Below are 27833 nucleotides of genomic sequence, written 5' to 3' on the forward strand. Positions count from 1 at the left end.
TTACACTTCAGACGAAGGGGTGTTCTTGCCAAGCTCTTTAATTCCCTGGAGAATTCGCTTCATATGACCCACTTTCGTTATCCCCAGGTCCTACAGAAATTTAAAAAAAAAAAAAAAAAAAAAGGAGGAAAAGAAAAAGAAGGAAGCTTATTTACAAAAAGGAAAAAAAACACCCATTGATTATGATCGAGCCATGCAACAGATGTGCTCAATTCAATCAACACGAACTGGAAAAGATTCTATGTCACTAGCAAGTGTTGCCTAACAAAAAAATTGCTTAGAGCATACAGTGAATCTTCCTCTGTCTTGCAGACAGAAAATTACTTACCTGCAATCATGAGAACCCAAGGCACTGCAATATCTGTCAAAAACATCCTTCACTTGACTTCTACATACAAAAACCTTGCACAATTTCTGGCAAAAAAGAACAATCTCCCCCTCCTCTCTAATACAGCAATCAAATGCTTGGTAGGATGTGATGGATTAGAACTTCTGTCCAGCAATGTCACTTGATCTGAGGCCCTGTGTTGTCGGTTTTAATCAACAAACACACACATCCCCAGTATCTCAAGGGAAAGTGGATTTAACAGCTCCAGGCATGTAGGACAACTTCCCTTTAGAGAGCAATAGAAAAGGTAAGCATTTGTTTTTCATTTGAAAAAGGTTACGTCTCCTAACATAGATCGATTAGAAAACTGGAAGAAAAATTCTCAGAAACATGACAGTCATATCCCAAAGGAAAATGTAGAAAGCACAAGCGTTAATCTCCTTGTAGGAATCACATCAGCTGAAATGTTTCTGATATTGGTTTCTGGGACCCATCTCCACATGAGTGACAAGAGACAATAAGTTTTTGCAGCAAACCTCTTCCAGCATTAATAACAGCTTTAGCATCATCCTTTTTCAATTTTGACTAGTCCAGTAGTCAGAGGATCAAAATGGGATGCCCAGCTGTGTTAATGATCCCCAAGTGTGATAATGAATTGTCATCTCAGTTTGGTGGAAATCTGCTTCCCTTATCTGCAAAACCCAGCTTTGAAAAACTCTTTAAGATCCTGGTATTAGTGATGTTGAGCAAGTGACAGATTCAAGGACAAGTTATTTGCAGAATAAACCTTATGTAAATAGATCGTGATTTAAAAAAAAATAATCTTAGCATAAGTTTCATGATCTGTTCTTCTGAATTAGAAACCCTTTCCTTTTAATAGAAGATTTTCCATTACGAAGACATTAGAAGGAAATGAGGTGTAATTAATCAGCTTGAAATAATTATTCTCAAAAAGAGTGAAAAATGAAATCGAATGAAATATTCTATACATACTCTACACAAAGACTGTATCTACCTTTCTACAGCCACAGAAACCTCAGGAAATCTGCACTTTGTATTACTTACAAGTGTTAGCATGCAATTCACTTTGCATTTCTCCAAAGCAAGAAAGAGGTGGTAAGATTGGCATGAATTTTTATTGTAAAGGTAGCACAGCACAGATTAAACAGGTGGACTAATTTTCAGAGAGACAATTCTGCTTATGTTAGAGGTGAAAAAAAAAAACTAATTTCTTCAGTAGAAAACTGGCAGTACTATAAATACGTGACCACCTTTGGCACAAAGGTGTCAGCACTAAAGAGTTCAAGACATGTTCATAAAAGTCCCCAAATTAAGTGCTGTTCATAAACCTGTCTGAAAAAAACTTCTGATTTTCCACATCACATCAATTTATATTTTGTTTCTGCTAACAGTCATCTCACTTATAAAAAAAAGTAGTACTACCTTTTAAGTTAAGAGAACTGATGTAGGGCAGTAGCTGTTAAACTCTTCCCACAATGAGAGTAACATTTATCATCTTAGATTTGGAGAATATTTCTTGTTTATGCTAAATTTAATTTTCCAATGAATTGAAACCATACACAATCACTGAAACTACTGAAATAGCCTAGTTGCTATGTGGAGGAAATTCTACATAAGGAAAAAACCATCAGGATGCTTTCCAAACCATGAGAAACCACACATGTTAAAGGTTAAGAACTTGCAAATTCTTCAGAACAAATATTTTTCATGAGTAGAACTTCTGTTGGATAAGCAACATAGCAAGATGCTTCCAGACCTCAGAGATCAGAGGAAAGAATCATATTATAAAATTCCCAGAAGCGTCAGCCACTTTTTCCACCGACCTGTACAAAGTATCATCAACACTACCCATGTTTCAGAGGCAAGAGATTTCAATTTTATTTCTGTGCCATTTCAAGTTGCTGTAAAGTAGATCAAAACAGCAAACCTCAAGAGCCTGACCACAGTTTTTGGGACATTTTAATAAGTTCTGACACACTTCCAGAGGCAAAAAAAAAAGCGCCAACCAACAAAATAAACTAATTTTTATGCTTGTGTAATGGTTTGGTTTGGAGGAAATTAAGATTTATGCATTCCTGACACTAGACATTACCTAGTATTCTCAGTTTACTACTGATTCAGGAAAGTTTGCAGAAATTCTCTCATCTCAGACTAAAGCAGCAGCATATTATGCATTATTCAAAAAAGCAAGATCCCCAAAGATGTCTGCATTTTTGTGCATGCATGAGTTTCACCATGCTCTACATAATCTGTCCCAATGTAATTGATAACTAATTAACAAAAATTCAATTTGACTAAAATATCGTTTTGAAGACAAGACTTCAGCCACAGTCTGAGGAAGAAAATAGCCTTTATTTTTCCTCAGCTATAGCCTTAAAACTACAGGATTGCCTTTCCTTCTGCTTTCCCAACCCACTTTGCCACCTCTAGGCATTCAGCAGATAAGGTTCAAAAAATTCTCAGAGAAAAAAAAAAAAAACGTGGGCAAGAAAAGGCTGATAAAAATTATTGCAACAGCTTTCAGGAGTTCTTTGTCTGCATTATATTATGGTGATTGCTGTCTACTTAGCCAAGAACCCTTTATTCCAGGTTTGCCCCACAGATTTTAGCCAAGCATACCACCAATGTAATACTACCAAACAATTTATATAAACACTCCTTAATAGTAACATCTTCCAGATGAGAAACCTACTCTGCATTCCCAGTGTCAAAAAGCCATCTAGCATGCCTGAAGTCTAACAAATCTAAGAAAACATTTTCCGTGGAAGAACTTTTTCAAAACATGCTACTGCGTAACACCAAGATGAAAAGCCACAGTCCTCAACACAGACTTGACTGGTAATGCTGACTAAACTGAAACAAGACATGGAATCCCTTTCTCCAAGAAAACAACATTGCTATGGAGCTCTAAGGAGACATCACCCTAGTCCTACCAAATGTGTTGCAGTTCTGATACCACTAAGTTGCATGCACAGGAACAATAGGAACAAAGTTATCGATGCTAGGAATGCCAGCACTTATTTCAAATAAAATCAGTCTGGTTTTCAATGAGTTTGCTTATAAAAGAAGTTTAAAAAAATCATTATAACCTTGCTTTCTACAGTTTTTACAGCACAGTTCATAATTCACTGCCCAGCCTTTCCTCAAGTGAAAGAAAATCAAATGGGTGTAGAAGTCTAAGATCCCCCTAAATAAAATCTAGTGTAGAAGGCTGGAGAAAGGGTATTACTACAGGGGCTGGGGGAGAGCAGTATCCGGTTCGTCTTGGAGGTGTTTTCCATTTGTCAGTTGCCACACACAGAGCTAACCAAGAGTGGGATCCACAAGCTATGCAGAAATATAATTAGGTGTCCAATTCTTTAGTCAACGCATTGATCTATTTCAGTGATGCGTGCAAAGGAAGAAAGTTTCATCAAATCCTTTTCCGTACTGCTTTTTATCTCTGCTTTAGACCACAGAAAGAAAGGTGGGCCCAGAGGATTCAATTAAAACAGGCAACGATTTTTCCTGTTGTAGACATGAGAGGTAATAGAGGTAAATCTATTGCCCATGACTTAAGAGCTTGTGAATCAATGGCAAGCCCATTTAGCTGGGCTGGAAGTACAAGCCTTGCACTGGAGGAGAGGCTGCAGACAGATTATAGCTCGCAAGAGCACTGAAGACTCATCCGCAAACCTTGATAGCCAAAGGGAGGAAAAGTTAGCAAGGCAGCTTGTGACATGTTCCACATTTCCTATGTACCACATTACACATCCTGACACTGATTCAGGTCACTGGCCAGCAAACTGCACTGTCCCTGAGCCACCCTTAATTGGGCTTCCTGCAGAGATCGTGCCCTGTATGTAATGAACAGGACGAGTGCTCAACTCTGCTACTTAAATTCAGCGTTGCTACACAGAGCACAAGCCATGCTTGGCCAGCAGCCTGGCCTACCTCACGCGCAGCACTGCTCTGGAAGCTCTCAGCTCTGCTGACGAGCAGATGGGGCAATTCTAGAGCAAGACCTCTGCTAGCACAGGATATACCCTTGGCTACTGGCGTAGAGCAACTCCTCTCCCAGCTATGCTGAGCCATTTAAAACCTGCATACGTGCTTCCAGGCAGCACTAGATAGAGGGGACAGTAAAACTCTGTCTCTGTGTAGGCTCTAAGACAAACTTTTAGATATTTCAGGGTGTAGGTCTTTGTGATGGGGTTTTATTTATGCTGAATCAGCAGGAGTCTTAGCAACAGGGATAACAGATTACTCTGCTGCAGATATTTACTTGGTTGAAGTGCCAGTCTTTGGGGCTTGCAGTCAAATTGGAACCTATCAAAAATGAGGCATGGCCAGAAGCCGTGTCTAGTTTAAAACTGGTCTTACCCATCAGCATTTATTACAACAAATTTGACATCTTGATTTTTTTTTTTTTTAAGATTTCTTAACATTGTAGCAAACCTATGCATTTTGTGATGCTGAGTTTCCAAGTTAAATTTTAAATTTGTTCAGTGCCCATTCACAACAGGGACTTGCAACATCCATCACTGGAATATTGTGGTGGATTGCTTGGACAGTTTTCTGTTTCTAGATTTTGGCAAGGAGAGACTGTCCTAAAACTGTCCCTCCATGTCAGGAACTATCCTGAAAGAAAGGAATTTAACTTCCATGGAAAGAAGCTTAGATGATCTAATACCAAAGGGTAAAATAATACAAAACAGCCAAACAGATCATCTTAAACACAGCCATCTTCAGCAGCTGCATTCTCCTGCAACAGTCACACAATGCAAGCACTGCTTTACAACGTCAGGATTTCATACTATATAAAAAACTTTACAAAAAATGGCAGATTTGAATGAAAGTATTGCCTCTATCTGCAGCCTACTGCACTGTGGCTAGAGCAATAACTTGCACTCTAAATCTAAATGTTTGCAATTTATACAATATCCTATTTCCTCTCTTATGTGCTAAAAGCAGTTGCAAAACACATTATCAAGAACTCATTACTACTGAGTTCCCGGAAAAAGTAATGTAATGAATCCCCAAAGATACAGCCTCTATTACATATAATGGATGCACTTAAATCATCCTTGAAAAAGACCAGCAAGCTCAAATAACAGCCTCAGACTGCTAGGTAACATTTCTCCCTGAAAAACTTCTCAATCTGACCTCAGAGAATGAAAGTTTTACAATTTTGGAGACAAAGAAAGTACTCTCTTTAAATCTATGCAGCAAAAATCAGGCAGAGGTTGGTGAGGGATGAGAAAACCTATTGCAAAGGTCCATTTTGACAAACAAACACCAACACCGTTAAGTCCAATGCCACAATTTTATTAAGCTGCTTCTCTCTCTCACACCCACTATATCCAATATATATATACAATAAATCACCTAAAGCAGGTCAGCTGCTCATAGCTGATGACCTTGCAGTAGATAGATTCAAAATTATTATCTCCACCTTCAACTGATCCATGCTGATCCTCTTTAATGGAGACAGTAAATTCTTGAAGATAACAGTGCATTACACTGATGTCAGTTAAGATATCAAACATGCTTTTCCTATGCCTCCTGACATAAAAACTGTAATGCTATCATTCTCCATAAAGTGCAAAGAAAGGAAATTTCAGATAACAGATATTCCTGGTTGCGAGTACAAGTCAGCACTTCGGAAACTCAGGCCAAAGGACAGCGCGTATTAGTTTATTGCATATTTGCACAGTGTAAGCCAAGCTACAAGCACAAAACAAGTGCAGGGAAAGAAGAAAAGTTGGTTGTTGTTTTGTCAAAGAAAATGGTCAATAGCAGAAAAGTAGCACAAAGGAAATACCTTAAGATCTCGCCTTTCCAGATGTAAAAGCTCAGAGCCTCGGATGTCATGGCTGATGAAGATTTCTTTGTACTCTCCCAAACTGAGCAGATCCAGCCAAGCAGCAACTTCATCTGTGCCCCATTTTTGAACTACCAAAGTTAAGAGCAAAACCCCCTTAATTTCTACATGCTCAAATGCATCACAAGCAAAGGTTAGGCCAAAGAGAGTGGAAAACAGAGTAGAATTGCCGTGCTAGCAAAGGGAAAGGTTAGAGGTGTCATTTCCACAAAAACTGACAATTTTCTTTTTACATGCAGGTTACAGGTTAGCAGTTAACATGAGAAAGTATCTAAACAAAGTTGGGGTTCTTTGCTTTGCAGCCATGCTTTCAGCTTTACTCCCATTTCTTCAGTAAAGCCTTTAAACCTCACGTCCCAACACATTCACATTAAACCGTCTTAGGATCAGTGATGCAAAGTCTAATGTTGTTCTGATTTATTCCATTAATTTATTAGTAGTCATCCAGGGAGAGGAGAAGCCTTCAAAAACTAATTAAGATGTAAAATTAAAATATCAACCATACCTCAAATATAGCAATGGCAGCAAGCAAGTCCAGTTTTAATTAACGTTTTCTAGTATTCTTAATTAATGCAACAAGTATTCTTTAAGCTACTGTGTTTCATAGCCCATTAATAAGCTCTCTGTAAAACATTGTTCTCTAAGGTTAGTTGCCCACATTAGTCCCAACAAGACCACATTTATTGAAAAAAGGTTATGCTACTTATTGCTATAATTTTGCAACTCATTCAATGCTGATTAGGTTTACAATGAAGCAAAATCTGAAATCTAATCTGAAATCTAAATTATGATCAACAACTGCAAGATTTTGCAGATTTTGACCAACTGTCCATTAAAAAGATAAAGATGTAGAAACAGTTTTAGGACCATCTGATCACTGATTAACTCCTGGACATAATCTTAAGGAAGTAAGTTCATGGATAAGAGTGGGAAGAGAGGAGAGTGGAGTTTGTTCAACTTCTTCTAATAAAAAAATCAATACTGACTATCATGGCTTTTTGTTTGATTTGTCTTACTCGCTGAACTTAAAACCCATCTCAAATTTAGGAATAACTGGTTAATTAAACCAGTGTGATAAAAGCTCTTGCATGCCTTCTGAAACTAACCTGAAAAACCTAAACTGGAGCTTCACAGGGAAACAAATGTGTTCACCTACGACTTGTACTGCTATGAGTTAATTAAATGTAACCACCAGGACCTGCGTCTTTGCTGTCACACAATAAAACTATCTAAATATTTTCACAGTAGTTCTTTGGTTTACTTAAAAGTCTTGGGGTCCTACTGAATGCTTTCTAAATGCACTGAAAGAAATCTTCACCCTAACGAAGATGCCAGTTAGCTTAGCTGCTCTTCTCTTTGACTTTACTCTTAGGTAGAGTGCACCATTTCAGGTCTTACAAAAAACCGCATAGAATTACATTTTCCCCAAATGCAACTATTTTTCTTGTAATTTCAAAACACATACCAGTCTGAGGGCTGGTCTTATGCTTCTGAACTTTTTCTTTTTTAAACTTTGGCACTATGCGAAACACTGTACTTCTGTTGTTTCTTTTAGCATAATCCAGAGGGGGATCCTGCACGAAAGAAGGTTAACAGAAAATAACAGTGAAATTACATGCTTGAGATGGTAGTTCACAGTTAATCTCAAAAGCTAATACCAAATTTTACTTTCGTAAAGAATAATGTTGGGATTTAACTCTATACTTGTTTGATTTATTAAATAACCATTCAAAAACTTTACATTCACAAAAGGGAACAAAAGACAAAAAAAGCCCTAAGCTTAGAAACTTGTTCACAGCAGACAAGAGAGGATCCAGCATCACTACTGAAATTGACTCTCTGGATCATAAGAGATTCTAACTTACTCTTCCCTATCAAAAGAAAATTAAGTTCAGTTAGAAACAGGACATATTAATCAAACTCACCTCATCATCATTTGGTTGAAAAACATAATAAAGCCAAGGTATCTCAGCAAGTTTTCTCAACTCTGTTTCCACACTGTGCAAAGCGTCAGGCAACAGCTCTTCATGGGGAGCTTCTAATTGCTGTTTATAAACAACAGGCCAGAAAAATAGTATTTTTAGTCTTGTTAAGAAACAGCATTTAAATCTAGATAGGTTGTTACTACACACAAAATGACTAATCTGTGGTGAGTGTAAATGAACAGTGACAACAGATTTTCCTTCAGAGATGGGTCAGACCACCCTGACACTACATTTAGGATGGTCCCAACTACTAAGGGATGACTGAGACAGCTGAGACTTCAGTGCAGATCAGCTGGACCTAACTGTCAATCATAATTCAACACACTTAAGTCTTCATAGACTAAAAGTTATCTGATAACACCGATACTAGTACACAACATTAGAAATGGGAACTTCCAGCACAAGGGAGATAAAACATGACAGGAAGAACAAGAGCCTGGAAAATCTGTGCATGAAAGGTGATGTAAAAAAATTTGAGTAGATGGTGGTAAGCCAGAGTTATCTGCAAATGTCATCATATGACGGATCACTCTTTCACAGTCAAGTAAGAGGAAATGGATCTTGCCAAAGATGCTCCATTCCCAAAGGTCTTCCAGTGGTGATACAATACCTGCACTACACCTAAATAGGTGAGAGATGGAGCGATAGCCACCGCTGCTGGCTAAGGGTAGGAAGAATGTGGACCAGGCATGGAAGATGGACAAGACTGCAGCCCCAGAGGGGAGACAGAGTTATCAGTGAAGGCCAAAGAGGAAAAGAAAGTGGTAGCAGTGTAAAAAGCTTGGGAGTTCCTGACCTACAGGAATTTTGAGAACCCCATGGAGGCATCCATGGAGGTACCAATCTTCCTTAAAAACTTGGTCTGAAAACTGTTCTGCAGCTGTTGTGTGAGTTGAACCTGTGAGGAAGGTGTAAGGCAAGCATCTGTTCCATGGCAAGGCTGTTTTGGGCTCATCTGGAGTTGCTGAAACACCATTTTGAGGTAAAGGGTTGAATTCTGGAACAAGCTAGAATCCCTAATAAAGCAATCCGAACATCTATTTCTCTCTTTGAAGTAAAAGCAGTCTCAAAGCAGTGCAGAATATCCTTTTGAAAGGACCTAATTAAGTTATCTTAGTGAATGCATTTTTAAATGGACTTGGAAGAGAAGCTTTGATCTCTAGTGCTGGAAAAAGATTCTGACATTGTTGGGGTTTGGTGATAAATTACAAGCTCATATTAACTTATCCTACCTAACAAAAACTTCCTTCCTTTGCTTCAGTAGTTTGCATATGTCACCACCTTTCAAAGGAGAGACCATCTTTACCAAGACATTGCTGTTTAGTATAGTAATACTGGAAATATAAGCTCCATATTTCTATCATGTTATTTTCTCTTCTACAGTTCACAGAATTCAGTGCTCATAAGCAGATTCTGATCCTTGTCTTCCCTATTTTTCAAGCTGACAGTTAATTTGGAGCACAGTGGAAGACCCACTTGTCTTTGAAGAAGTTACAACCTTCTTGCATTTTAATTTTTAAAAAATATTTAAGTCACCTATTTTATATAACTGAATGAAGCAGAGAGTTCTGTCTTTCTCAGCAAGCACCTACATCTAATTGCTTGATTCTCAAAGGATAACATTTTGCTTGGCGACAAAAAACTCTCATCTGATGGTGAGAAAGTGTATGCATTGGCAATATTGCTCCTGAAATAAACCCAAAACAATACTGCAATTCTGGTAAAGGAAGAGTCAGCAAGTTAGGGTAAATTCTCCTCCTACAACATCTTGGAAAAGCTTCTTGTTTCCAAGACGGAAATTAACTCTATGAATTAAACAATGAAAATAAAGGATTTTTACAATTCCTTCCAAAATGAAATTTTTAATATGGAAATATTTTATTTCAGTGAGCTCAGATAATTTCATTCAGTTGAAATGAAACATTCTGCTTTTTAAAAAGCAAACATAGAAATAGTGCCTTTGGAAAATATCTAGACAAAGCATAGTATTTTTTTTTCCAAATTGTATTCCAGCCATAATCATCTGAGAGAGTCCACAAATCAACTTCATTATCCCATCTTATCTTTTCACTAAAAAAGGTATTGATAGCTAATTCACTACTTGATGTCATCCAGATAATACTGTTGTATGAACTTTGTTAAAAATATCTTACAAGAGGTGGCAAGAATCCCAGTCTCCTTGTATATTTATTTATATTTCTTTTGTCTCCATGAGGAGCCATAACAGAAAAACTAAAGAGCCGGTAAATGGCAACCAAATAAAAAGTAGTATATGCAACAAAGGCATCGAATTTACTGCTATCAGGGGCTTTGATCACAAAAGACACGAGTGAGGGAGAATTGAAGAAGCAAAAAAAAAAAAAGTAGAAGAAGACATTAAAGAAAGAACGTCTGTCTTTGTTAGAGAAGAAAGATAATTTGGAGACCAGCATACAATGGCAGTGGCTGATGCATCAAGCAACACTTGGCATGTTATCTGGCTGTTTTAATAGAGCGAGGGACCAAGATACATGCAGCTTCAGAATTTGTAAAATATATGGCATAAGGTTAACCAGGGTGCCTTGTTATTGTGACGTGAAATACTATTTGAAACAAGCACAACGTCAAATGAGTGCAACGGACATCTCCGGAAGATTATCTCGATATCTTCCAAATGGCCTTTTTATTAAAAAACAGGTTTGACGTAGACTCATGAAGATGTTTTGCACAGACCATAATGAGAAGCAGAAGTACAACATGTAAAAATCAGAAATGGACAAATGAATCAAATTCAGCTTTGGAGCCTGAACAAGAGACCAGTTTGACAACACAATGAGATCACAACTGGCTATAGAATAGGTAATGTGTCAATGGGAAGGTTTCCATAATAGCATTATTTCCAGACTGCCTTGATAAATTACACTTGTCCTAGTACGGCATCACCAACTTAAACTTTTCTTCTAATTCCTCTTCCTCAACTATTTTAAAATTTAAACAAATTTCTCTATTTTGATTCCACATTCAATCTGAAATATGGGGGATTAGTAATAGCAATTTGAAAAATACAGAAGATATTTTTCCCTTTTCTTAGACAAAAACTTCTAATGAATGTTTCCTCCTAAAAACTCATAAAATAGATCATATGACCCTAATCTTTGCCTGTTTCTAGAACTTAAATGGTTATTAGCCTTCAGACTATATTAACTTTTGGTTACTGTAGAATAGACTCATACCACTCATCACTTGTATAAAAAGGTATGTGAACCTGCACCAGTAAGTTTCATACCCCAACTCAGCTAAATGAAAACATTCCTATTGATATCCATGTTTAATTATAAAACTTACATAAATAGTAAATTAGTAATAAATCTGCTTTTGAATCTGAAGAAAATGTAACTGTTCCTATTGAGTATCATCTTAATGTAAAACTGGACCAGCACAGAAAACCTGACATCCTTCTTCTCTTCGCAATGTCACATATAGAAATTTTCTAATTATACATCCAGGTACAACAATTCTTGAGCAGTCTTCATCATTTTAAGCACAGAAACACTAGACAAAAAGATGCAGAGTCTGCAAGTACCATCAGAGGTCTACTGAACCCTTACCAGTTAAAGGTTATAAAAGAATTCCTGCCAGATATTAGAACAAGGGTGAGATTTACTTGCTCAGATCAGATCTGCAGAAGTTGAATGCATGAGTCTGAGCAGTTCTCACCCCAGGTTCTCTTTAAACTCTGAAGATTGTCACCTAATAGAACTCCAGAAGTTCTCTTAAATGCTAAATCTCCAAAAGATGATTAATCTTTTTCTAAGATAGGCCTCCAAGACAGTTGAGTGTGAATCAGCCTCAACAGGGATAGTTATTTCTCTTCACTGACAATCAAAAAAGAAGAGACCAGGCAATGACCTTTTAGATATCTGAAGATAGATGCCAACCTAGGACAAGAATTCATAACTCATTCCAATCCAAACCACAAATGCAGTGTAATATCCTCCAATCGGCCTTACAGAGCTTCTTTGTAGCATATCATAAATCCTGCGACGATTTAAAAAATCACTGAAGAACAAATCACAGATAATCTGAATGAGGAAATAAAACCATGTATTTTGTGACCTTACCAAAGGAACTCTTCCTACTAGCAGAGATTCAGTTTCATTATGTAGTGCCTTCACATTGACAGCTATCTCCATGGCAGTGTTTCTGGTAAGGCTCTGGGGAATAAGCAGCAGAAAAATTATTTGAAGTGATGCAAGTCCGACTGAAAATAAGTACTTTGGGCTTACAGCACAGATCTTAAGCATCTTCTCCTAGGAGAAATACATCAATTTAGCTCTACGCTGACAAATTTTTCAGCACTGAGAACAGAAAACAAAAATGTAGCATTTATTTACTGTCATCCCTAACTTAATTTAATATGACCATATACAATCCTGAAGATCACCAAGTGACCATTTTTATGGATGACAAAGGCCAGCAGAAAAGCTGTGGGCCTCATTTAACAACGCGTGTTGGTCCAAATTGTTTACCTTACGCTTAGCCTTGTTCACCTTGCCTTAGAAGTAAGCTGCTAGCCATATTTTAAGAAGCAAAGGTTAACTAATATATTTACCATACGTAGGTTAGAGATAGACAGCCTCTACCTAATTAATCTTTTTGGGTCCAATCCTTGCAAACACCCAGACTGTCTAGCATGAAGAGAGAAACCAGGAAACTCATTTCCCCTCACCCCATTTGCATTCTCTGCATAGCACTTGGATAACAATTAAGCAGGAAAATTTCTATGAATGCATCCACAAGAACTAATCTATATGTAGTAATGGCATTTGTTCAGCCTTTGTCATGCCTCCACTCTGTGTCTGGGGACATGCCTACACAGTGGTCTGCAAGCAGATGTGAGCTTACTTTGCCTACTGTTTTGCTGTTTGCTGACCCGAGTTTGGTTTATTCATGCTCAGAGCTACATCAGCGCATCACCTCACTTGATTTAATAAACACCCCTGGCTGCAGACCTCCATTGCAGATGGAGCAAATTCTTGACTGCTTCCAAAAAGCTACATACTTCTACCATGCCCCTAATCCAAACACCCTATCTCCCTTTTGACTGCTCACTCCTCCCTGCAACAAAACCCAGAAGGTCCACATTTTAAGTGCCATTAATGTCCATTTCTACCACCCAATGTTCTCAAAAGAGAATATCAGCTGGGGAGGACAATGATGAATGCATAAAAGGCATCTTCAGCCTTCCCAGATATCATTCTGATATAACATCAGGAGGGGACTTTCCTCGTTAATACTCTTCTGTAAAAAGACAGTTCTCTTAACTCCCATTCCTGGTATTATTAATAAATTTCAGAATCACTGAGCATGATCTCTATCAAATTCATCAGCTATGGGGTGTTTCCCTGTGCATGTGAAGGGCTGAGACTCCCCACTGCTATACAGAGCAGTGCTCTCAGAATCAGAAGTAACTTTCCCTTTAATTTCACCTTAGAAAAAGTGGCAAAAAAATGGGAGAAGATACAGTATCCATTCATCTGTTAAGCAATTCCATTTAAATCTGAGTATGTATATGAATTTTTAGAAGTTTTATAAAAAACTTCAAGAATTATCATCCATCTTGTTTTAATATGGGGACAGGGAGTACAACACAGCTCCCATGTCACAAGCTTATGCACACAGATATTATAGCTTATTTACTTATACATAAATCTCTGTCCTTCCTTTACCTCAGGAAACCTTGGGTTGGCTTTATTTAATGCATGTGAACATGCATTAACAGCATGAGCAAGCTCCTGCTCCAAGAGGCTGTGTATTTTTGCAGCTTCACAGATTCTATAAAAATATAAAAAAAGAGAAAAATATTTCTTACCTCCTTTAAAGAATAATTCTTAAGAGTACACAACATTAACAGATGAGAAAATATACCAAGATGTTTCACAAAACACTTAAAAAAAATAGTCTTTTACAACGAAAGTTGAAATACAAGTATCTCTCCAAGCACTACAGCACCTCATATAAATGATATCCATAACACAGATAATTTGTTCTGCTATGAAATCCTAAAACACATTTATTTGTCTTAGAACAGAAATGCTACACAAAAATTGTACCAAAAAATGCTGGGGCTATTAATTCAAATCAACTAGAGAGGAAAACCCTAGCACATTAAGAAAACTTAATTCAAGTTACTTTAAAAGCCATTACACCTATTTCACAAGGCACATCCTTCAGATGTGACACTAAAATTGTCTGCAATCTTTTGAGATTATGTGAGGTCCTGCTGTAATTACAACCTCAGGACCATCTCTAGAACAGTAAAGTTTTTAAGTGGTCTTGGCTAAACTTCACTTTGGGTAATTTATAATCTAAATTATTCTTCCATGTCTACTTCAGTCACCAGCACAGTATAAAAATAATATGTAGTTCTTCAGTTCTTTTCTTATATTATCAGTGCAACTCAACAGATACTCCAGGAATTTATTTTGATGCTTAAGACAATTTGTCAGCACAGTGAACTGAGTATCAGCTTTATGAAATGTTCTGATTTTCAAAAAATGCTTGTCTTAAAAACATCTAGGTTTGTTGGGGTTTTTTTTCTGTGAAAATTGATGTGCCTTCTTTATTAAAATACTTGCATCTCAGGCAGAAAGTAATTCTTGACATTAAGGAAGGCTGTGGGATCAGTTTTCTACTATCAGCTCACTGTCATCTGAACCCTTATAAATTACTGAAGTGTCCACGGGGACAAAGACAGAATCATAGAATCATAGAGTCATTAAAGTTGGAAAAGACCTCAAGGATCATCAAGTCCAACCGTCAACCCAACACCACTTAACTCACTAAACCATGTCCCTAAGCACCACATCCACACGTTTCTTGAACACCTCCAGGGATGGTGACTCCACCACCTCCCTAGGTAGCCTGTTCCAATGCCTGATCACTCTTTCAGTGAAGTAATTTTTCCTAATATCCAGCCTAAACCTTCCCTGGTGTAACTTGAGGCCATTTCCTCTTGTCCTATCACTTGTTACTTTAGAGAAGAGGCCAGCATTTTGAGCATTAGGAATGAAATACTGCAATAACAATGAATGAGTGGATGAATGCAAAAAGGTATGGAGATTTTATCTGGCAACTTGGGCTCCTTGAATGTTGGTGTGTTAACTGTTTACTTGTACAATATTTTAAGAAAACTTTCAGGTTTATTGAAAAGTGCTCATCTTTTTGAAATTGTGAGTAACAAAGCTTTAAGGAGAAGTAAGGTCAGGAGAGGTTAAGGTCAGGTGGATACATTCACACTGTTGACTTCTAAAGTTGACTTCTAAGGGCTCTTTTCCCAATAAATATACTTTTGCTTTTGCGTAAAACGAGAAGTTTCAGTCAAAAGCCTCTCTGCAGAGAAGCATTCTAGTCTTCCATTTCCACTGCTCCTTCAGAAAGCCAGTCATCAAAAGAAAAAAAATACATAAACACACAAAAATGAAATTACAGAAATACATAAGAAAAGCATACATAAACAAGTTGAGCCTTAAAAATAAAATAACTTTAAAAAAATAAAATAACTGATAGTGGCAATGAAATATTAATCAAAAAACAGGGAAAATATAGACTTCTAAGTCTATGTATGCATTTGCATGAATAGTTCAGTCATGGTGTCTAGGTTGCCAATCCAAACTTATTAATTTTACTGTACCTGGTAATAAGTTCTTCAGCAGCTTGTGAGCACAGCTGGATCTGTGCAACTTCTTCTTCTGTAGCCAACTCAACAGCCTGCTGAGGGTACAAGGGAGATCGAATGACAGGTTTACAGGAATCATACTTCTGCTTGTCTTCCCAAGACTTCAGGGTGTTTTCAAAGGCCTAATCGAAATGAATTATACATTCAGTTCACAGCACTTGGAGTATTCTTATTTATTTTACTACTTAATTTTATGTTTTATATAAAATTTTAGTTAATTTAACAAATAACTTTCAAATTTCAATTTTATATAAACAATAATAGCTGTATAAATAATAAAATGACATTTAATGTTTTTAAACTTAGTATAAAGGACAAGTCACTTCTGAAAGTTCTCTCTCTGTCTCCTCCCCGTTATCCTCAATAAGGGTCTTCCAAAACAGTAAGAACTCAAAGGCTGTGATAATACAAGCACATTTTGTGTGGCTAGCAAGATCCAAATCTGAAACAAACACAGGATTCAAACCTAAAAAATAGTGTGAAAAAGTAACAAATTTACTAGAGTTCAAATGCCATTAACTGCACCCTAAATTCAACATCGAGTTAGTGGAGGGAGAACTGAGGGGCAGTTACAGCCTTCACACAATAATCCTGGACAAGTGTGAACTCTCCAGTGGCTTTCTGACTAGGTTCCACTTGTGTCTCTTCTGTCTGAGACTGGGTCATGGGGGAGAGGGAGGACAGAGAGAAACAGGAGATAAATCTGCAGAAAGTTATTCTGAAAAATGGACATTGTAGAACTTTGCTATTTCTGCAACTGTGCTAAAACTTCCAGTATATGATTGCATATTATACACCTAGAGAAGGAACACTAAAATTTTGACCATTCTTCTTCTTACTATATATTAATAAGAATAGAGGATAGCACTAACAAAACTGATAAAAGCTAACAAAGAGCTGTGTCACTTATACAAAAGAACAATTCTTCATCTGGCTTATTATAGAAATTATATAAATGTAAATAATTATGTAAGTTATATAAATAGTTATAAATAATTTTTGTAAGTACTGTTTTGTTCATGTTATAACGGAATCAAGTTATTACAGAAACCAATGTTAGTAACGGTATCTCACAATACACTTTTTGCCACATACTCTGTCTCGTGTTAGCATCTGAGCTCTGTTTTTATGTATGATCTTAATAACTCCTGGGGGCTGGATCCATGCCTCTCCATCAACTTGTACTGGAACCCCTTCATCACCAAGTATGGTGATCTTTACTGACCGACACTGAAAAAGAACAAACATGTTATTTCACAGAGCAATAAAGACTAATGAAACTGATGGGCCACCTGAAATATGTTGATTACTAGGAGCTGCGGCCTCCTTCCAGGACTGTCTCAAGGATGAAGCACTTTTCTACATCATTTATCATAGAAGACGATTTGTTACCCGTTAAAATTAAAACAATGTCAGCGCTTTATTAATGTATAGGGTGGTGGTCATAAGAGTACTGCTACTTGCCAGCATCCCAAACTGCTGCCAACCATATTGTGTGCTTTCAAGTAAGAAACAAACCTGAGCTATCCTGTGGTGCTGCAGTTTGATGACTCTTGAAACTGCCATCTGCATGCTGCCAAAAACTGCAACAACTTCTAAAATTTTATCATCGAATGATGGAGCCCCAAATATCTGAAAGGAAAAGAAATTATTCCATTTTGATGGTAAATCTAGTGCTTAGACTGTGTATGATTGAAACACAGATTCATTTACAGATTTGTTTTCAACATTTAAATGCTCTAACTTACTTAGTATAGAACAACCATGCAAGTCATAGGAGTGAGATACCGTAAGACAGTAGGCAAATATTAAAACAGCAACGCTAATAGCATTTCAAATATCTGAATGACAAGGCATATCCTTATATAGGAAGGGTGGCATGTTTCATTGTGCAGACTAAGAAGTGTTTTTCAAGGCAAGATGAAAGGCAATTCAAATCTCTGCTTGGTTAATGTACTCAATATCTAAGAGGTTCCTGAAGTTAAGAGGAGTAATGGTGTCTTTTTTCTCAGAAGTGCTTATCTTCTTATATTCTGAATTCCCTGAAAACCAACATCTGAGTCCACTCTCAGCTTTGTCAAACACAGCTTTCATACTGAAGAGGATCTTGTTTGTGCTGTATACTACTATACACTGGAAATATGAAAACCGCTTCTGCCTGTAACAAATGTCCTGATATCCAGCCAAGACTGACTTTCCATGTGCTTACACAAAGTGCAGGAACTCTCGCATGTGCCATTGCCAGCTGGTGTTCTGCAGGGGAATTCAGCCATGCTATAGGACAAGTCTTAGGCTGTTCAACAGAGTCTGGCAGGAGATAAGGTCACTAAGGTCACTTGAAGCTTGACCATTTCATCCTGATATGCAATGGGGAGCAAAGAGGGAGACAAATCAGCAGGAGAAGTATAAGTGTTAATGGCTAGGGAGATCACCTCTCTGAGTGGTTCTCAGACTACTTCAGCTGGCATCTTGGGCAGAGTAAGCTGCATCAGAGACACCTAAGACCAGACTGGAGAAAATCCTTCAAAGGAGCTCAAAAGCCACAACTAGTCACATCCTGTCCCCTGACAGAGGATTTCCTGGAGGTGAAGAATAAGAGGGTGCAGATCCAGGACTATGTAATCCAGATAGCATCTGCAGCAGTGGCTCAGGCAGGGAGAGGATGAGGAACAGGGTGAGGGACTTCAGTCCCTGCTGCCCACCAAGCCAGCAGGAGCCTTCACCCCAGTGCAGTGAGCGGTGACTTTTGCCAGGAGGCTGAGGGCTTCTCAGGGAAAGGGCTGCACTGCACAGTTGTCATAGTTTAGTGCTGCATCCAGGTGGCACTTCCCTTCAGAGCATCCCAGGATTGCACAGCTAGGTCTTGAATAGATAACTGTCAAAGAAAGAAAGTGCAATTTTACTGGGTCTAGAGTGTTTTGAAGCAAAATGTTTCTCCATCTGAATTTTTCTGATTTCCATGGAAATTCTTCTGTTTTTCACGTGAGGATGTGAATGTCTTGAAAAGAGCAAAGATGGTGATTCTGTTATTCCAAGGTAAAAAGTATGGAGAGTCCTTGATCCAGCCTTAACAAGTATAACTGACATCTACAGGGCTGGTTCTGCATGAGTTAAGAAAAAGTATTTGTAACATTTGATTTATTTTGTGCTTCCATTTTAGCAAAAGGACAGGCAAACCACAACTCGCACTGCTGTGTCCCTCCATCAGTAAAACATATCTGTACCGAAAACCAACCTTTTGGTTTTTTTAATTAAAGCAAACAAATCTCTATGGACCAACGTTCAAGAAACAATTCCCTCCTTTCCTGTTGCAGGTCATGTTTCCAGCCTGTCTTCTGGACACTAAAAAGCCTAAACAAGCCCCGCCCAAGTCGGTTGGCATGTAGCTGCCCTGCTTGGCTCACCAACAGTATTTCAGGAACAGTCACAGCTGTCAAGGCAACATCTTTCTTTTGTCCCGATAAGCAGAACCAGCAGCACTTCAGACCACCGCCACCACCTTTGATGATCAGTCAGTCAGTACTGCGTTAAAGCAGTGAATTATGCTCCTAACTCTGTCCAGAACAAATGTGTCACTTTGCTGGCACATCTGATTACCAGAAGACCAAGAATATCAGTAAAACTGCTCCAAGACACACATATTTGCTGTATACCACTATGACAGCTAGGACAGATCTTCTCTGTCAGTGAGGCAGTCCAGGCAGAAAAATAAACTCCTTAACAGGAGCTGAGCAGACAGAGATGCTTTCAAGTTACAAATATGAACATGGGAGTATATAAAAACTTTAGATATGCATAGCCAAATATAAACCTAACTGCCATCCTCTGACATATACCAAAAATGAGAAAAGGACATTGAAACCTGTTTAAATATTTTTTGTGATTTTTACATATATATATTTACATAAGCAAAGGATAAAAACTCACAAGAAACCAAAAGCATTTTGTAAAAAAAAAAAAAAAACCTGGACTGTCTACATTAAAATCACAAGCTATTTTGCAACTACAGTTTTAGGTGATTCAGACCTCTCACACACTAAATCAGGACAGAAATAGGATAATCTGCTAGTGATTACAATTGTTGCATTGTGCGTGAAGTGTCTGGCAGCAGTAAGACTGCTCCAAGTTGTAAGATATTTAGGTATCCATGTAGTGTAACATTTCCTAGGAGATGTGAGGGAGAATGGAAAAAAGATATCTTCAAATATTTTAGAAGCTCACTGAAAATAATATTTAAAAAACAGATTAGTGCCCCCACTAAATTATCAGTCACTAAATGCATCAGTCATTTTCTGAATCACCATCCCGTAGTACAAAGCTGTTTGAAGAACAGGAGGAAAATTCAGGTATAGACTGTGAGACTTGCCCAGCTTGCTTATTGCTAGAACATAGCAAATGGAGGAATCTATAATTTGAGAAACCTTATTTACAGGAGTCTGTAAAACAATATAGAGAGAGGCTCTGTTTATAAAATTAGTTTCTAAAAACACTATCTCATAGAGCCATTTAAAAAAAATCATTAAGCCTTATTATGAACATTTTGCTGGAATGGACACGACAGAAGGCATTAGACAGTGAAAAATCATGGGATATATTTTCAATTTAAAAAATCAACAAGACAACACAATTTAAACTCAAACAGCATCCCTGAATAAGAGTTGCTTTCCAAACTATACACTACTACTATTAAAATTAAATGAGAAAGGTATTTATTGCTGGTTTTGCCCAGAAGGTTACTTCTCTTTAATGTTACTCACATCATCTTCTTTGGTTCCACCCCAGAAATTAGTCCCACCAGCATAGCTTGGAATGTTTAGCACAGCTATACCCTGCAGACTTGGAAGGGGGATGTACTGTCCGTCACACTGTAATGGATAAAAGCTCATTCAGTATATAAATAATGTGATAAAAGTAATCAGCCATTTTTAACACGTCAAGCTTCAACAGAGCTGGCAGAAGAGGACAGAGTCATTAATAGGTGTGACACAAGATTATTTCCCCTATGCTGTGAAGTACCTCTAATCCAAACCTCTTCTCCCCAATCTCAGCACCAATTTTTGCAGAGGTGTTCCAAGACTCTTCAAAGAGACATTTTCACATCCCTTATTGTGAAATTCCTCATGCACTTAGACCATATTCTGCCTATCAAGGATTAAAAATCTTTTTACAATAAAAAAGCTATCTCCCTGAGTACACACAGTAAGATTGCCATGGACATTACAAAAAGCTTCCTTTATGCATTCAGTAACTAGTCTTCCATCCTCTATCAGCATTCCCAGAATTGCAATACACTTGTTACTTAGGTAAATCCATTAAGTGGGGAAAAACAAAAATTTAAAAATATCCAAGAATATTTCTGGCATTGACACAAACATGTAATTAAATTTAAGTGTTGTTAGCATTGTATGCTTGGCTTCCTGTAAAACTAACTTCACTCTCCTCTCGAAAATGCAAAGGCAAATCTAGGACTGGTCCCACAGTTGTCACCCTGACCATGGCTAGGAGTGGTTGATTTTGCAGGTAGGAGGTTGGTCCTATGACCAACCATTCAGTCCTTCTTTCTTACTGCTTTATCCTCCAAAACCCATAAGCAACTCCAAGTCCTACTCAGCGTGACCATACGATGACATAGGTCAATCTCACCCTACTTATGGCCAAGAGTAAATTTACAGACAGCAGTGAAATTGCTCTTGACTTACAGCAGTACAACTGCCTGCAGAGGTGAGCCCAGTGACCTCAAACCATTCTACTGGGAGTCAAGCAGTCCTGCAGCAGTGCCACAAGCATGGATTTGAAGCAGTTTGGAAATCCAAGGTCATAAATGCTGGATGCAGGTGTCACTTTATGTATCACTAATTTGTGGGTGAAGTTGCCTTTAAAGAAGATTGCTAGGTTACCGCAATTTACCAATCCCACAGAAGGATTTTCAAATTATACAAATGAAATAGAAATCCTCAGGAAGTAAGGACAAAATCCATAGCATTTTTATCAAGAGGAGTAAGAGATGCTAAATTATTTCTAGAATGTTTTTAGTTCTGTCCTTTTATTATTTCATCTCAGCAACAACGCAGAATTTAACATTTTAATCAAAATGTGACAGTATCCAAAATATGCTGTGATATTAACAGATGCTGCACAGCCATTTCTATTATAGAGGTCTGCCTCCTGTTCCTGAAATTGGTATTTTTAATTTTCCAATACTGTGCACCTCACCACATGTTTTAGCATAAGGCTTATATTATGGAAGGCAATACTAAATATGAAATTTCTACTGGCTGGTTTACTTCCAGAAATATTCAAAAATAATTACAGAAAGGTCAGATTTGAATGCTTTATTGAATCTTATTTGAATCTTATTCAAAAGATCCTTAAATTAGAATTCTATCTGCAGCATACATAACATTCTTTCCTGTCATTATATTTGCTAGCTACTGCATAATTCCTTGATAATTACTCAATCCTTAGATAACAGCAATCTGCTGCTACCAGACAAAATCCTCCTAAATCTCAGAGGAGTGAGAAATGAGTTCCAGTAACTTAAAATTATTCTTTCAACTTCAAAAGTTATCTTCATACAAGTATCCTGAACTTCTATATGAAATAGTTAGCATGAAGTAAAAAGAGAAATTATGTATGTTCTCTGTCAAAATCTAGCCTAGATATTCTTCAGGTGAAAATAACTGTAACAATCCCATAGTCTTTTTCTGCATTTGGTAATCATATCACCTTTAAGTTCCCAGTATCATGAAGAACACTTACATTTTACGTTAGAACTTAAAAGACAAAAAAATAACAATGTTTAGATAATTTGCACTGTTTGTTTTGTTTTTTTTTTCTGTGATAAGATCTTACTTCTTTTGTGTGACTGTCTCAAATACCTATTAGAGAAGTCTCTACTGGTGCAGCTGGGCTTCTTGTGATGTACATTGAGAATCTCCCCTCTTCTGTCAGGAATTTCTGACTAAGATCACCTGTGTGCGTAATACACCCTGTATGTGTAATCAAGCTTTCAGATAGTTTAAAATTAATCTGAAGGATTAAGACTCCTTATCTCCTTCCTTCTGTTTAGTGTATGTTCATTTCTGGTATTGTCCTTAAAACACGGTCTCTCTCTTTGATGCTGTGAACAGTAAGAAACATATCCTACCTATACAATATATATTTTTTTAAACTCAGTAGTTACAAGAAACATTATAATGGGTATTTTGGGATATTTAAGTATTGACATTTTACTCCAAAAAACCACCTGGGGAACAACCTCTTACTTCACATGTTTTTACACAGTGCCTTTGAGGACAGCTTGAGCTGACGCAGGAACTCTAAAAGATTTCAGAAGGAAGCCCAAATTCTTCACTACACATTGCAGAAGCAAAAATACTCATTCTGCCCATAAATAAAAATTACCTCAAGTTGAACTTTTTGTTCTAAGTTCTTATAAGTTCTCTGCAGTAGCTCTTTTGTGCCAAGAACTCCATACCACATCATGTTTTTTGTCCGACTTCTGAAAACAGGTAAAACAAGATTCACATATTGAAATTCACATATTATTATGTCTTGCATTTGTAGGATGAAAAAAAAAGTTAAGAAATTCAAATAAAGAGATAAGGAAAAGAAAATAATGGGAATGTATTGGCTCTGTTACTGACAATTATATTACCTGCACTTTTCAGGGTGCTCTTCTCGCTTGTTATTAAATTCTAGTGAAATTTTTGCATCTAACCCAATTCCAAAGTAGTTGTTCATGACACATTTTTCTGAATATCCCTCCCTGTTACAAGAAAAGAGATAATTAGGTGTACACTTGTACAGTACCTGGACACACAGAGCTTTGACCAAGATTGTAGTTGGTCTCAGAACAGGCACGTCAACCAAGAGACGTCAAGAGATATTTCCTCTCAGTCTCCCTGAGGAAACCCAATGACAGTCAAAGAGACAGACTGGCTGCTAGCTCCTTTGCAAGTGTAAGTTACTTACCATAGGACAAAGAAGAAACTGTAACACACCCCCAACCTAGCACTAGCTCCACCATACCCAAAATTAACAGTGGAATATGAGGAAAGAGCTGCCCCAGGCACAGCTCTTAGACAGCAGCACCACACTGGGCTGAGCACCTGAGCTGCGTTTAGGCATGTTGGGTGCTGGATGTTTGTCTGATGCTGCCCATGACAGCAGTGTTGGTTTTTTTTTGTAGAGTTGCGTCCCACAACCCAGGTGGCATCCACAAGTCTCTGCCAATGCTATGCCCAGTACTGGGAAGCACAGACAGCTTAGGACACAAAACCTCCACCTCACTGCTCCAGTCCTTAGGGGGACACTTCTTCCTCCACTATGAAGTGCCCAGAACTGTTTCAACATGTTGCTGGTGGCTGAACTTGTGTTCAGACTGGCAGTTAGTGTCCTCCTCCTTTCAGAGCCAGAGGACAAGGGATAAGTGAGCAAATGTCTCCTATTATTTCTGCTGTTGCAAGACAATTCTGCACTACTCATAACTAAAACAGTACAATCCAACCTGCTTTCAGACCTTGAGGTCTAGTGCCCAATGACAGCAAATCAGAATTTCATAATGAAAAAAAAAGATTACAAAAAAGTTTAAAAAAAAAAAAGAGAAACAAACCAAAGTAAGACAGTAAATTTGGAAATAAAATAACTTCTTACAGTGAATCTGGATCCGGGTCAATAAACGGCGTAGCACCAAATGGATCAATGTTTGCTAGCAACATTTTGCTAATAATTGAACTTCCTGCAATAGAAGCAGCTAGACCAGCCCTCAAACCTGATTTTAAAAAAAAACCAAACAAAACAAAAACAAGAGAATTATATCAAATAAAATTTGTATTTGATACACAGAGAAACATATATTGTCATAATATAAGCTACATACTGAGAGACAAAACATTCATTAAATCCTTATAGGGAATGATTGTGTTTCTATCTCAATTTTTATATACATTCGTTATTTTTTTTAGGTCTCTGGCTCCCTTCAGCAGAAAGGCAGCTATGCTGCAGCGCAGTGGGTGACTCTTCAGGTACCACCATTGAGAAAGAAAAAAACCAATGAAAATTCAGGATTTCAGGCCAACACTCACAGGCTGACATAGTAATCAAATGGATGACCTACCATCCAAAAAGACTACTAGAGCATTTTATTTAGACTAAACTTAATCTCATTGAATCACAGAATGGTTTGGGTTGGAAGGTACCTTAAAGACCCCCAAGTTCCAACCCCCCTGCCATGGGCAGGGACACCTTCCACTAGCCCAGGTTGCTCAACCCCCTCCACTAGACCACGTTGCTCAAAGCCTCATCCAGCCTGGCCTTGAACACCTCCAAGGATGGGGCATCCACAGCTTCCCTGGGCAACCTGTTCCAGTGTCTCACCACCCTAACAGTGAAAAATTTCTTCCTAATATCTAATCTAAAGCTACCCTCTTTCAGCTTAAAACTGTTACCCTCTTCCTATCACTACACTCCCTGATAAAGAGTGCCTCCATCTCTCCTGCAGCCCCCTTCAGGTACTGGAAGGCCACTATAAGGTCTCCCCGGAGCCTTCTCTTCCCCATGCTGACCAACCCCAACTCTCTCAACCCTGTCCTTGTACAGGAGGTGCTCCAGCCCTCTGACCATCTTAGAGACTCTCCTCTAGACTCACTCCAACAGGTCCATGTCTTTCCTGTGCTGAGAGCTCCAGAGCTGGATGCAGTACTCCAGGTGGGGTCTCATGAAAGCAGAGCAAAGAGGAAGAATCACCTCCCTCAACCTGCTGCTAATGCTTCTTTTGATGCAGCCCAGGACACGATTGGCTTTCTGGGCTGCAAGTGCACACTGCCAGCTCATGTTGAGCTTCTCATCAACCAACACCCTCAAATCCTTCTCCACAGGGCTGCTCTCACTCCATTCACCTCCCTGTATTTGTGCTTGGGGTTGCCCCAATCCACATGCAGGACCTTGCACTTGGCCTTGTTCAACTTCACGAGGCTTGCGCAGACCCACCTCTCAAGCCTGTCAAGGTCCCTCTGGATGACATCCCTTCCCTCCGGCGTGTCAACTGCACCACACAGCTTGGTGTCGTTGGCAAACTTGCTGAGGGTGCACTCAATCCCACTGTCCATGTCGCTAACAAGGATGTTAAACACCACCAGTCCCCATACTGACCCCTGCGGAATGCCACTCATCGCCAGTCTCCACTTGGACATCGAGCTGTTGACTGCAATTCTTTTGAGTGCGACCGTCCAGCCAATTCCTTATCCAGCGAGTGGTCCATCCATCAAATCCATGTCTCTCCAATTTAGAGACAAAGATGTCATGCAGGACAGTGTCAAATGCTTTACACAAGTCCAGGTGGATGATGTCCCTGATTTTCTCAAAACTTTCCCTGATTTTCCTTTGGTCCTTTCCTTTGGAAATATTCTTAAGGAATACCCTCACCATTTTTACAACTGGAAGAGTCATAGTTCAACTTAACTTGTGGAAAGGTCATAGCCTTGCCATGCCTACCTTGACTAATATCAATGTATACTCTGTGCAATGCGTGCAAGCAAAGAAAAGTACTTTCTAAAAGCTTTCACTTAAATTGACCTAAAGAAAAATGCAAGCTCAGTTCCATTACGTTTAACTAAACCAATGAAGTTAATTAAAACAGTGTTTTATGGGTGCTTCCTAGTATTAATTGCATTTTGATAAGAAGAGATTTTTCTCAACTGTTCTTACTGCATGGCAGCTTTGATAATTATCCATTTTTCAGTTATCCATTTGCTAAGAGGTGTCTACAGACACGTCTTGTTCAGAGGGTTGAATCTTACACAGCTCTGTCCCTCAGCTCCTTCATAGCCTCCATTCATTAGGATGAATCATAAAAGGACTTGGAGATACTGGTGGACGAAAAATTGGACATGAGCCAGCAATGGGTGCTGGCAGCCCAGAAAGCCAACCATATCCTGGGCTGCATCAAAAGAAGCATGACCAGCAGTTTGAGCGAGATGATTCTCCCTCTCTGTTCCACTCTGGTGAGACCCCACCTGGAGTACTGCATCCAGCTCTGGGGCTGCCAGCACAAGAAAGTCACAAACCTGCTGGAGCAGGTCTAGAGGGTGGCCACAAAACTGGTCAGTGGTCTGGAACCCCTCTCCGACAAAAAAAGGCTGAGAAAGTTACAGTTTTTTCAGCCTGGAGAAAAGAAGGCTCCAGGGAGACCTTATTGTGGCCTTTTGAAATATGGAGAGGGCTTATAAGAAAGACTGAGAGACTTTTCACTGGAGCCTGTAGTGAAAGGATAAGGGGCAATGGTTTCAAACTGAAAGAAGGTAGGTTTAGATTGGGCATAAGGCAGAAATGTTTTATGATGAGAGTGGTGAGACACTGGCACAGGTTGCCCAGAGTTGTCATTGGAAGTGTTCAAGGTCAGGCGGGATGCAGCTTTGAGCAACCTGGTCTAGTGAAAGATGTTCCTGCCCATGGCAGAGGGTTGGACTAGATGATTTTTAGAGGTCCCTTGCAACCCAAGCCACTCTGTGATTCCATTATTCTAAGATCCTGAATTTGATTTTTTTATCCTCCAGAATCAGACACAACATTTCTGCTACATTTAGTGTTATGCTAAGTGACTGGGAAACTTCTACACTATTTTGCATTTCCTACTATATGATACAACACAAAGATGTGTATGTTGGTTCAAACAAATTCAGAGCTCCTGGCATGAAATAAAAATCATTATTTGACAGCAAGCAGGGGAACAGAAGGCAATACTAAATTTGTATAAGGAACAGCAGATTTCAAAATCATAATTACCTGGGCAGATAATCCTAGTGTTAAGCACTGGGAGGTTTTCCTTGCTTGCAGCCAAAGCTGGAGCAGAGAAAGAGCCTGTCTGAGAATGGATACCTCGGCTTGTACGTCGATCTGGAGATCTTGGCGCAGTTTTAA

The 27833-nt window shown here is 38.5% G+C and overlaps 1 protein-coding gene across 1 annotated transcript; it reads right to left on the reverse strand.

The window, feature by feature from the left end:
- LOC104471864 (diacylglycerol kinase eta-like) lies at positions 1-27833 on the reverse strand (the record flags this gene model as incomplete). The annotated part of the gene is made up of 14 exons (XM_010087358.1): positions 1-90; positions 6153-6283; positions 7678-7786; positions 8138-8257; positions 12298-12390; positions 13906-14011; positions 15870-16036; positions 17010-17144; positions 17433-17546; positions 20672-20779; positions 23319-23415; positions 23572-23682; positions 24570-24687; positions 27699-27833. Coding segments are annotated over 14 exons (1634 nt in total), but the record flags the coding sequence as incomplete, so codon positions are not given.

Source organism: Pterocles gutturalis, unplaced genomic scaffold (assembly GCF_000699245.1).
Source record: "Pterocles gutturalis isolate BGI_N339 unplaced genomic scaffold, ASM69924v1 scaffold6841, whole genome shotgun sequence".
NCBI lineage: Eukaryota > Metazoa > Chordata > Aves > Pterocliformes > Pteroclidae > Pterocles > Pterocles gutturalis.